Source organism: Elgaria multicarinata, chromosome 21 (assembly GCF_023053635.1).
Source record: "Elgaria multicarinata webbii isolate HBS135686 ecotype San Diego chromosome 21, rElgMul1.1.pri, whole genome shotgun sequence".
Lineage (NCBI taxonomy): Eukaryota > Metazoa > Chordata > Lepidosauria > Squamata > Anguidae > Elgaria > Elgaria multicarinata.
Window position 1 is genome coordinate 3,052,908 of NC_086191.1, and position 13,023 is coordinate 3,065,930.

At 48.4% G+C, this 13,023-nt stretch overlaps 1 protein-coding gene across 1 annotated transcript in view; it reads right to left on the minus strand.

Annotated features, from left to right (window-relative positions):
- Positions 1 to 13,023, minus strand: part of ANKRD35 (ankyrin repeat domain 35) — a 43,868-nt gene that overhangs the window by 14,536 nt on the left and 16,309 nt on the right. Inside the window, exons 4-6 of the mRNA XM_063146239.1 lie at positions 11,957 to 12,021; positions 5,068 to 5,125; positions 1,230 to 1,300 (exon numbers count right to left, since the gene is read on the minus strand). Of these exons, the coding sequence (XP_063002309.1) occupies positions 1,230 to 1,300; positions 5,068 to 5,125; positions 11,957 to 12,021 (194 nt within the window). The remainder of the gene's footprint in view (positions 1 to 1,229; positions 1,301 to 5,067; positions 5,126 to 11,956; positions 12,022 to 13,023) is intronic.

Sequence of the window (13,023 nt, forward strand, 5' to 3'; positions counted from 1 at the left end):
CTGGCTCTCTGGCTTAACCACCGTGGTTAAAGCCATGGTTTAAGGTGTCTTCTGAACACAACCTGGCTTTCTGGCTTAGCCACCATGGTTAAAGCCATGGTTTAAAGTGTCTTCTGAACACAGCCTGGCTTTCTGGCTTAGCCACCATGGTTAAAGCCGTGGTTTAAGGTGTCTTCTGAACACAACCTGGCTCTCTGGCTTAGCCACTGTGGTTAAAGCCATGGTTTAAGGTGTCTTCTGAACACAGCCTGGCTTTCTGGCTTAGCCACCTTGGTTAAAGCCATGGTTTAAGGTGACTTCTGAACACAGCCTGGCTCTCTGGCTTAACCACCATGGTTAAAGCCATGGTTTAAGGTGTCTTCTGAACAGGGGCATTGTGGGAAATAGGCCCTGCTTCCCAACGCCACTCAGAGCACTGCCACCACAGCGCAATAACCCCCTGTCTTGGGGGCCCGTTGGCCGACGAGGACCCCCCACGAGAGGACATTTTGCTCAGCCCCCCCCCCCCTCAAATTGGAGTTAATAAGGCCTAGTGCTGAACCTGGGGGAGGTCTATTCAGTCTGTGAAAGCCCACTAAGGGCGACTGGCTAGAGAAAAGAAGCACTGGGAAACCAGCCAGGCCAGCAAGGACGCCTCGTAACAACAGACCACAATGGGGTCAGGGGCAGAGGTCGGTGGAGCTGGTGCCACGATTCCAAGCCCTCCTGCCAAGATGTGAGACAATAAATGGGAACTGCCGTGCAATCCACACAACCTTTATTCAGTAAACAGAGCAGCAATGTACCTAATCCATCTCCTCTCCATTTGATCCTCACAACAACAACCCTGCGAGGTAGGCTGGGCTGGGAGAGTCTGTGACTGGCCCAAAGTCACCTAGTGCCTGAGTGGGGACTAGAACCTGGATCGCCCGTCTCCCAGTCCGACACCTTAGCCACGACGCCACTCTGGCTGAGTTCGGATGACACGCTGACCAACGGCTGATTTCCATTTTGTTTCTGTCCCCCCCCCCCCCCGTCTCCCATTGGTTAGCGAGTCATCTGAACCCAGCCACCGGCTTTACACCCCCCCCCCCCAAACACCAGGTTGAAAATGAAAACTTTAAGGGTGCGATCTTATGCATGTCTGGGCAATTCCCGGCACGCCCCAACCACCCACAATGCAATTTTGGCTTGTAACGGAGGGTTGTCCCTTTCCAACCATATTTCGACACACCCAGCGAAGAGCTTACGTTGTCCATGACATCCGAGAAGGCCTCTTGGTCACACAGGAGAAGCACGCTGGACGCGCACCCAGAGGAGGCTGTCGTGGGTTGGGTTTAAAAAAGGGGAAGCCAGTATTAAAAGCGTTCACAACATATTCATAACCATAAATATAAATTTGTACAGCAGCTTTCTTCCTGACCAGGTACCGCTCACCGCACTTAATATACGATTCACAGTATTTGCTGGTTCAAAGAAAACAAAAAATTCAAGGAGGGCGTGATGCAGCTTTGCCAAACCCATTTTTACTCAGAAGTAAGTCCCACTGCGTTCAATAAGGCTTACTCTGTAGTAAATTCGCACTTGGGGCCGCTGCTTTGGGTTTCACCCTCAGACTTTAAGGGCGCGATCCTATGCATGTTTAGACAGGAAAAATTCCTGGGGAATGCTGGTAGTTGTAGGATTTTTTTTTCTGTCTAAACATGGATAGGATTGGGCTCTAAGGTAGGGTGACCCTATGAAAAGGAGGACCGGGCTCCCATATCTTTAACAGTTGCATAGAAAAGGGAATTTCAGCAGGTGTCGTTTGTATGCATGCAGCACTGGGTGAAATCCCCTCTTCAGCACAACAGTTAAAGCTGCAGGAGCCCTGCCTAGTGTGACCAGATACAAAAGAGGGCAGGGCTCCTGCAGCTTTAACTGTTGTGAATAATAATAATAATAATAATAATAATAATAATAATTTATTTATTTATTTATTTATTTGTTACCCCGCCTCTCCCTCTGGATCGAGGCGGGGTACAACCCAATTAAAAACACCATAAAATACATAAAACTAATTCAGTCGTTTAAAACCAGTGCATCATTAAAAGCAGCACACCATTAAAAAAAGCAACTTAAAATTCAGCTGGGTAGGAAGAGGGAATTTCACCAGGTTCCCCGTATATACAAAGGACACCTTTTCAATAAAACTGCTAAAGATACAGGAGCCCTGTCCTCCTTTTCATAGGGTCACCCTACCTAAGGAGGCTTCCAGTCTGGGGGTTTTATCATCCAATTACTGGGATTTTAAAGGGGGACCCAGATGCTGTTGATCCCATATTTTTGCACTGCTGTTTCCATCTTTATTTCTTTCCACAAAAGATCTATTAAGTAGGGTGACCATATGAAAAGGAGGACCGGGCTCCTGGATCATTACCATTTGTATAGAGAAGGGAATTTCAGCAGGTGTAAGTTGTATTCATGCAACACCTGGTGAAATCCCCTCTTCATCACAACTGTTAAAGCTGCAGGAGCCCTGCCCTCTTTTGGATCTGGTCACAAGGGCAGGGCGCCTGCAGCTTTAACTGTTGTGATGAAGAGGGGATTTCACCAGGTGCTGCATGTGTACAAAGGACACCTGCTAAAATTCCCTTTTCAATACAACTGTTAAAGATGCAGGAGCCCTGCCCTCCTTTCCATAGGGTCAGCCTACGTTAAGGAGGAAGAGAAAGAATGGGTTCAGACAACACGATCACCAACTGTGGTTTAAATAGTCGATGGTCGGTTATTTAACCCACTGTGGGTTATTGTGTTGTGTGGAGGACACGGTTATTTCGTCAGCCACAGAGTCACAAGGCAAGAGTGGTCAAAACGGCGGCAGCTGGCAGGATAGACTTTCAGCAGCAATGGCTGATGGGATACTAGCGGGAGAACTGAGGGGGGAGAGAGGGCAGGGATGAGTGAGTCAACTCAATGTGACCAATAGTCAACTCAACGTTGATTGTAATCCACACCACAGTTGGTTATCAACATGTCGTATGGGGAGGACCCGCTGGATAAACAACTGTCAAGTTCATTATTTCCCCAGTGTTAACTGTAGTGTTGTCTGAATGCAGCCAATAGCTGCACATTATTTATTTATTATTATTTAGTAACAGTATTTATATACCACTCCCCATTGAAAATTTCGGAGCGGTGTACAAGATAAAATGAAAATAAAACCAGAATAAAACACTTAAAACAGATCTTAAAAGAAGCAGATACAGTGACTCCTGGGTGGACCTTAAGGAAAGGCTTCCTGGAATAATGATGTTTTCCGGAGGCGCCGAAAGGAGTACAAAGTTGGCACCTGTTTGACCTCCAGAGGCAGGGAGTTCCACAGGAGGGGGGCCACCACGCTGAAGGCTCTTCCCCTGGTGGACTCCAGTCGGAGGATGGATCTATGTGGGACCACCAGGAGCAGGCCCTCGGATGACCTCAGGGACCGGACATTGTCTTTTGCCTGGTAGCGCCAGCAGCTGTCCACCTGGACGCATCTTAAGACACCCTGCTACATACTCTGGTCTTTTGATTAAAGAAAACCAGAGTGTATTTCTTTAGATTTGTATTTACTCAGAAGCAACAAACCAACCAACCCAACTACCGCACAGTAAGGATCCTTCCAGGTGAAGCTTGTATTGTGCAATTGCACTCCCTCATTCGTGGAATTTTACTGCGAGTCCAGATGTTATCATCTTCAATTTGTAACCCTCCTAAATTTTCCCATCACTTCTTCTATCTTTTTTCTAACCAGAAAAAAAAATCTGTTGAGGAGGAGGAAAAGACGAAATAACTGCTCAAAGCTTTTAGATCGTTAGCAATAGGGACCCCTTGTCTGGAAGCATCCAGACATCGGTCAGATGGTTGGATTAAGGCTGAAGAGGAGATGACATCAGGAAAAACTTCCTGACTGTTAGAGCAGTACGACAATGGAACCAGTTACCTAGGGAGGTTGTGGGCTCTCCCACCCTAGAGGCCTTCAAGAGGCAGCTGGACAGCCATCTGTCAGGGATGCTTTAGGGTGGATTCCTGCATTGAGCAGGGGGTTGGACTCGATGGCCTTGTAGGCCCCTTCCAACTCTACTATTCTATCATTCCATGATTCTATGAAGGTCATATGCTTGAAGGTGGATTCCTGCATTGAGCAGGGGGTTGGACTCGATGGCCTTGTAGGCCCCTTCCAAATCTACTATTCTATGATTCTATGATATATTCCTGCCTGGGTTTAAGATTGTTTAACATTAATTAATTTAGTTTAATTCAATTCAATTCAGGGCACCCCAGAACTAAATCTCTTTATCTGTCCACCTATGCTTTCCATATGCTGATGGAGGGGTCCTCCCATAGAATCATAGAATCATAGAATAGCAGAATTGGAAGGGACCTACAAGGCCATCGAGTCCAACCCGTCCCTCATGCAGGAATCCACCCTAAAGCACCCCTGGCAGATGGTTGTCCAGCTGCCTCTTGAAGGCCTCTAGCATGGGAGAGCCCACAACCTCCCTAGGGTCACGGGTTCCATTGTCGTACTGCTCTAACAGTCAGGAAGTTTTTCCTGACGTCCAGCTGGAATCTGGCTTCCTTTAACTTGAGCCCGTTATTCCATGTCCTGCACTCTGGGAGGATCGAGAAGAGATCCTGGCCCATCTTTTTCTTTATTCACATAGTCAATAAACTTCCTCCATACCCCCTGAAATTTATCTTCACTTTGTTGTCCTCGTACATCCCTCAATTTTTGCATCGACTTTTCTAAGAGAGCAATCTGCCAAGCCCTTTGATAGCAATTATCAATATGAAGCCCTTCGCCATTCGTCCAATGTTTAGCTATCAACTGCCTCGCCGCCAATAGTAGATGGCTTATTAATTCCTTATTTAAGAGCTTGGTATCTGGTCCCCTGTATATATTTTGCAGAGCTAAGTGAGAAGATGGGTGAACCCATTGTCTGGTTATTGAACTGATCTCCTGGAACACTTTTTCTCCCCTAATAAATTGCTTTCCCATTTGATTCCAATTTGTATTCAAATCCTATCCAAAATGGCGGTCATTGGTCAGTGTTTAGTACTCACCGGCCCAGTGCAGAGGCGTGCGATTCTCCCCATCCACGCAATCTTCATTAGCTCCATGCTGCAGGGAAACAGTTTTAACATTTATTCACGTACATTTCTAACCTGCTATATCCTGTTTAAAACAAGCAAACAGACCAGCGTCAGTACAAGCCAACAGAGTCGAATGCTTGCTAATTATAAGTTAGTCACCTAGAATTAAAATAACCCCAGAAAGCTGTAAAAAGGCTGAAAACGCTCGAGTCAAATTTTGGCATGTGTCCAGGGGAAAGAGTTCCATAGATTAGAGAGAGAAAAGTCCATGTGTTTGTTGTATGGACTTGGCACTAGAAACTATCAAAAGACGTTCCATCCTAACGTCCGTTTTCTCAGTCCCAGGTAAAGTATTTCTACAGAAAACCCGTCTCCCTCTCTGGATTTGGGATGCTCCCATTCACACTGCTGCATTTTCTGCATCACCGACTTCTAATTTTGCGTCAGATGCTCCTGATTTTTTTTAATGCATCTACAATTCGCTCACAGCTGCGCTGCATCATGGCTGTTGTAGTTTTATTATCAGATATATAGTTGTAAGTTAAGAAAATAAGAACAGAAAGACAGCCATGCTGGATCAAACCATCTAATCCAGGCCTCTGTTCACACAGTGGCCAAATGTCATTTGATATATGCTTTTTTTTAAAAAATTGTATATTTTTAATGTTTACTGTTTTTAGCTTTTGTGAACCGCCCAGAGAGCTTTGGCTGTGGGGCGGTATATAAATGTAATTAAATAAAAATTTTAAAAAATATGTTGTAAAATTTAAGGTACACTTTTAATAACAGTATATTATTTCAATCTATTTTAGCTCCTGAAGAAGGATTCTTAGTAATCCGAAACGTTGAGCGCATCCTTGATAATTTGTCAAGAAAAACTTTTTTAAAAAAAGCTATATTAAAGCCATTTTTACTTTTGACACTAGCACCAGAGCCCCGCCTCTTTTTCCTTGCCCAACCAGCTATCAGCCAGCAGGATACAGTGCAACAGCACCTAGGGTGACCATATGGAAAGGAGGACAGGGCTCCTGTTTCTTTAACAGTTGTATTGAAAAGGAAATTTCAGCAGGTGTCATTTGTATATATGGGGAACCTGGTGAAATTTCCTCTTCATCACAACAGTTAAAGCTACAGGTGCCCTGCCCTCTTTTAAATCTGGTCACTGTAGTATAGCTCCTGCAGCTTTAACTGTTGTGATGAAGAGGGAATTTCACCAGGTTTTCCATATATACAAATGACACCTGCTGAAATTCCCCTTTCTATGCAACTGTTAAAGGTACAGGAGTCCTGTCCTCCTTTCCATATGGTCACCCTAACAGCACCTTCCCACCTGGTGTAGATAGGTTTATTGCATCTGATACTGGAGGTAGCACATAGCCATCAGGGCTAGTAGCCATTGATAGCCTTCGCCTCCAGGAATTTATCCAACCCTCTTTTCAAGCCATCCAAATTGGTGGCCATCACTATATCTTGTGGTAGTCAATTCCATAATTTAACTCTGCGCTGTGTGAAGAAGTCCTTCCTTTCATTTGTCCTGAATCTCCCACCAATCAGCTTCGTGGGATTCTAGTATTCTATAATCCCATAAAGCTTGGGGTCTAGTATTATGGAAGTATCTTATAAGACCAGAGAGGGAAGAACATCAGAAAATCTCTGCTGGATCAGACCAGGAACCCGCAAGCAGGACATGGGTGCAACAGCACCCTCCTGCCCATGTTCCCCTGCAATTGGTGTACATAGTCTTACTGCCTGTGATACTGGTAGCACAGGACTAGGGTGAACAACAGTCAGGATTTCCTCCAGATTTGTCCAGGTTTATGTTCTGTCCTGGGTGTCAGGGGCAATTTTCTATAATTTTCTATAATGTCCGGGAATGACACACTTTCCCCTTTAAGGCCACCATTAGCATGACGGAGTTGAATGGCGCGCTTTCTGGAGGTGCGCCATTCTCTCGCACTGCTCCAATCGGGGCCTTAAAGGGGAAAGCGCATCATTACTGGACATTGTAGAAAAAGCCCTGATCGGAGTGGGGCTGAGAAAGACATGCTTTCTGAGGCCTCCGGAAAGCTTGTCATAGAATTGTAGAATAGCAGAGTTGGAAGGGGCCTCTAAGGCCATCGAGTCCAACCCCCTGCTCAATGCAGGAATCCACCCTAAAGCATCCCTGACAGGTGGTTGTCCATGTGCCTCTTGAAGGCCTCTAGAGTGGGAGAGCCCACAACTTCCCTAGGTCACTGGCTCCATTGTTGTACCGCTCTAACAGTCAGGACGTTTTTCCTGATGTCCAGCCGGAATCTGGCTTCATTCCCCTCTGCCATGCTAATGGCAGCCGCGTGGTGGTGATGGGAATGATGCGGAAAGCGTGCGTTCCCACCTCCCCCACGCTGGGTGTCCTTTTTTTCGGTTTCCCAAACATGATCACCCTAGTCTAAACGCATCATACGGTTGCGTCTTTAATCAGCAAGTCTGTTCCTCCCAGGCTCAGAGGGATATTTTCGGGAGGCATCGTTGCCACGCACAGGGACAGCTGGGCCTCTTCGCCTCGGGCTCTGGCACCGAGGCGAAAGAAAGACGCCGCGGTGCCGGAATGTCTTTGTTTCTCTCATCTTCACAACACACCCTTTGCTCTCGCCGTGTTCGCTCTCGACTCCGGATTTCACTCCCCACCCTGCTCTTAATGTTCCCAGCCTGCGCTGTGTAGAAACTGCCTCCCGGGTCCGTCTTGCAACATCACCGGGAAAACGAATTCGCCCCAGAGATTGTCTCAGGAAAGGCGAGCAGGGTGTGAATGACAATTAGGATATTTATTAATATATATATATTTCCGTATTCCTTTAATACACGTCTATACTACCGAATAGCCAAACCTCTCCAGGCACACAGAGCACAGTTCCTCAGCTGCAGCTGTAAACTCTTCCATCCTTCATCCTATTCAGAGCAGCGCCTATTTGACTGTCACCCTTCCAGCTTTAGTCTTTATTAAGAACATCAGAACATCAGAGGAGCCCTGCTGGATCAGACCAAGGGTCCATCTAGTCCAGCACTCTGTTCACACAGTGGACAACCAGCTGTCAACCAGGGACCCACAAAGCAGGACACGGTGCAACGGCACCCTCCCACCCATGTTCCCCAGCAACACAGGCTTGAAAAAAGGAAAGGAACCTCTCGTGTAAGCACATGAGTCATTGCTGACCCCCTAGAGGGACGCCTGCTTTCGCTGACGTTTTCTTGGCAAACTTTGTAGCGGGGTGGTTCGCCATTGCCTTCCCCAGTCACGGTTACCTTTCCCCCAGCTAGCTGGGGACTCATTTTACCGACCTCGGAAGGATGGAAGGCTGAGTCGACCTGAGCCAGCTGCCTCAGAACCCGCTTCCGCTGGGATCGAACTCAGGCCGTGGGGAGAGTTTCGGCTGCAGTAACGGCCACTTACCACTCTGCGCCACATGAGGCTTACTGCCTCTGATACTGGAGGTACCACATGGCCATCAGGACTAGTGGCCATTGATAGCCTTCTCTTCCTCCAGGAATTTATCCGAGCCCCTTTTAAAGTCCTCCAAATTGGTGGCCATCACTACATCTTGTGATTTCCACAGTTTCACTCTGCGCTGTGTGACGAAGTCCTTCCTTTTACCTGTCCTGAATCTCCCACCCATCAGCTTCATGGGATAATGACCCCTTTGGGTTCTAGTATTAGGGGAGAGGGAGAAAAATGTCTCCCTAGCCACTTTCTCCACACCGGGCGCCATTTTGTACACCTCTATCAAGTCTCCCCTCGGCCTCCATTTTTCCAAGCTAAATAATTCCAGCTGTTGTAACCTTCCCTCGTAGGGGTAATGCTTATTATGCCCTCATGGAACAACATGATGGCATGTAGGAACAACCTTTCCAGAAGTGTTCTTCCAGGGGCTCATCCATACTGGGTTTTTATTCCAGCTGCGCTCTGCTGGACATCAGGAAAAACTTCCTGACTGTTAGAGCAGTACGACAATGGAACCAGTTACCTGGGGAAGCGGTGGGCTCTCCCACCCTAGAGGCCTTCAAGAGGCAGCTGGACAGCCTTCTGCCAGGGATGCTTTAGAGTGGATTCCTGCACTGAGCAGGGGGTTGGACACAATGGCCTTAGAGGCCCCTTCCAACTCTACTATTCTATGATTCTATGATTCTGTGATCGTGCAAGGTGACATGCTTCTCCCTGTAGTCAATGTGGTGTTTCTTGCCCTAAAATCTCAGGATTTTTTTAAAAAAGTTCTCTTTGTGGCAGGCTTTCAGTGAAGTTTGAGAGCCCCTGTGACAGCAGCTGGTTCAGCCAGGTGTGTGTGTGGGGGGGGGGTGAAAGTGGCCACTGATGTATAGAAGGGAAAACTTGCATGGAGCAAAGACTTATGTTCACCCATAAGTCTACCCGGGGACTTATGAGCATCTGTTGCCTGCCCTGTACATATTTGCATAAAGGTTTAGGGCCCCAGACCTACAGGAGACAAATTTGCATAAGAATTGCATGTCCTAATTTCTATTTATGCATGCAAATTTTTAGAAAAAAATTACCAGGATTTATTTCAGGTTCACAGAAGGCCAAGCCCAGGTAATTAATTTCTCACCCACCTCAACGCAAATAAAACCGATTCTTCCGTTCATTCGCACCCCAGCCCAGATTATCCCAAAACAGTAATTCCGGTTTTCGGTTACAATTAATTTGCAACGGTGTGAGGATAATGCAAGAAAGAGGTTTTCCTCGTGGGCAGTTCGCACACATTCCCCTAAAAATGGCAACGTTTGCAGCAAAAGAGGATTCCAAAAATTCTGCGGGGTGGGAATACAAAGCGCCCTGTGTTGGGAGCTATTACAGAATGTGGGGAGGAGGGCGAACCTCTATTGAAATTTACCCCCCTGCATGGCTATTAAGCTAAGAAAATGTTGGCATCAATGCACCCTAAGGGCTCTGGGAAATAAACCTGTCTGGGAAAGCATCTCCCATGGGTGCAGGGTCGGGATGAACATTGTTATGAAAGGGAAGGTCCTCTTCCCCCAGAACCATGCCACCTGGGAAGCGTGAAATGACAAAGAGCGTCTCCAGCCTGGACCAGTCTACCTTACTGCAAGACTGGCTCCGATTGAGTGGCAAGACTGAAGACATGGGCCTATGTTTTTAAAAAGTAATACCCCTAGGCACTGTTCTGACCGCTAAACCCCGCACCGCCTCTGGTGTGCGAAGGCGGCAAATTGTCTTAACGAGGGGCGGCAGCGTGGGCCATTAGGCTCAGCAGGCCCGGCCCCTCCCACAGCTTCTGGCAACCAATAGGAGGTCATCTTCCACCCAGGAACGCCCCCAGAGTAGCTCCTAGCCAAAGAGCCGGGATGACCTCGCGCTGGCTGAAAATGTCGGGGTAAGCCCCTGACTTTTCAGCCACGCCCCCTCACCTCTTTGCCTTGGGGGTGACTTCGAATCTGTGGCTGCGTCATCTAACCTTCGGAGCCACCCCGGGGCAAAGACGACGTCAAGACAGCCGGCATGGCTAGATCTATGCTGGTAGATTGTAGCCTGTAGCCTGATATTTGTACACCTGTCTGTATTTTTTAACTTGTACAAGTCTAAACTGGAGGGGGTGTGTGCTCCGCTATGTTACGGATCCCCAGATCCGAAGCGGAGCGGGACGATCCGAACCTCCGAAGCCCGGTTCCGGAGCGGAGCGGGGAGATCCGGAGCGGCCCGAAGTGGTTCGGAACGGTCCGAAGCAATTCAGACCATTCTGAAGCTTCGGAGCCAGGTAAGCGGGGGAGGGGGGCTTACCTGGCTCTGCTGCCGCCGCGGTCCATTCAGCAACAGCAGCAGAGCCAGGTAAGGAGGAAGGGGGGAAGGGGAGGGGGCTTACCTGGGTCCATCGTCCACCACCGCTGCGGTCCGTGCAGCGGCTTCAACTGCGGCCCAGTCCTGTTTCCGGCCTTAGGCCTGGGCTGTAGTTGAAGCTGCCACACGGACTGTGGCGGTAGCGGACAACAGACCCAGGTAAGTGGGGGATGGAGGAGGGGAGCTTACCTGGCTCTGCTGCCACTGTGGTCCGTGCGGCGGCAGACAGCAAAGCCAGGTAAGGGGGGAGGGGGGCTTATTCGGCCCCCATTTTGTCCCCCCTTCCCCACTTACCTGCCTCGGCCAGAAGGTCTGGATCGGGCTCTGAAGCGGTTCGGGGAGGGGGTGCACAGCCCTAGTCTAAACAACCATAATAAAGAGCATTTGATTTGATACACTTGTGCTTTTTAGCAGTATTGAAGTGGACTGATAACTGTTAGGGGCACAGGACGCATTCCGTAAACCACTTTTCTAGCATGGTTTCCCAATTTTTCTCCCACATTATTTTTCTTCCGCATTCAAATGGGCTCAAGTTACAGGAAGCCACATCAGGAAATTGCGATTGTTAGAGCAGTATGGCAAAACATCAGGAAAAACTTCCTGATGGTTAGAGCGGTACGACAATGGAATCAGTTACCTAGGGAGGTTGTGGGCTCTCCCACACTAGAGGCATTCAAAAGGCAGCTGGACAACCATCTGTCGGGGATGCTTTAGGGTGGATTCCTGCATTGAGCAGGGGGTTGGACTCAATGGCCTTGTAGGCCCCTTCCAACTCTGCTATTCTATGATTCTATGACCTAGGGAGGTTGTGGGCTCTCCCAAACTAGAGGCCTTCCAGAGGCAGCTGGACAGCCATCTGTCAGGGATGCTTGAAGGTGGATTCCTGGATTGAGCAGGGGGTTGGACTCGATGGCCTTACGGGCCCCTTCCAACTCTGCTATTCTATGATTCTATGAACTAAACCTGAGTGTCCCTGATAGAAAGTAAGCATGTCTGGTGTTGTTGTTGTTTTACCTGCAGGAGAATCTTCACACACTGAGGTTGGCAAGCGATGGTAGCCAGATGCAAAGCCGTGCTGCCTAGGAAGTTAGGGGGAAAAAGGGAGGAATTCAAAATACATCACATAAAATAAGGAAGAGAGAGAGAGAGAGAGGCAGGTCTTTTCTCCTGGAGGCCAACTTCTTGGCTGGAATGTTTCTGAGAAACAACCCGGTCACTGTCTCCCAAATATCTCAAACGTGTGATGTCTAATGATGGGTTTGAGTAGAACCTGCTTGCATGAAACTGGTCCGAATAAGAATCTCAGCTGCTTCCGTTTTGACACCAACATTCTAGTCCTCATTGGAAACTTACAGGAGGGGTGGAGATGCTCCTTCAGGGCAAGAGCTGAATTGGATTTCGGAGCAGCTCTCACTGGTGGGCGAAGCTGAGGGCAAACTGGGCAGGGTCAAAGGGAAATTGGGGTAAAACCAAAAAGAGGGTGGTGCCAATACCGCCAAAGAATCCAGCATATTTTAGCTTAGCGCTCTTCCTGCAGGTAACGAAGCTTTCGGGGAGGCGTTTCAACTTTCTAGAATGGGGGAAAAAACTTCACAAGAGCTGGGGAAAGGGGTGGAGTCAGGCAGAATGGGCGTGGCCTTCTGGGGAATTCCAGAGGGCCGAAATGGGCCCCCCAAGTGGTCTAGATCTGACCCCCAGGCCTGAGGTTTCCCCATCCTGAACTAGTGATTTGCCCAGGCCTGTGAGCTTGTGTCCCACCAAGCTGAAGACAACTCGACAACCAAGAAGGGCAAACTCCGCTTCCCCCAAGGGACGTCATCAATGTCTTATTTTTGCTGACGTCCCAGCGATGCAAAAGCAGGAGAGTTTGCAAGGCACCATTTGTGGGAGGGCCGCTGCCTGACACTTGGTGCATTCCAAGTCGTGGTGAGCTTCCAGACACTCTTCAAGGGTAGCCCCACGTAGAGTGCATTGCAGTAGTCTAGATGCAACGGAAGCAAGGCATGGACGGCTGTTGCCAAGTCATACCGACTCTGGAAGGGTCGCAGCTGGTGCACCAAGACTAGGGTGACCATATTTTG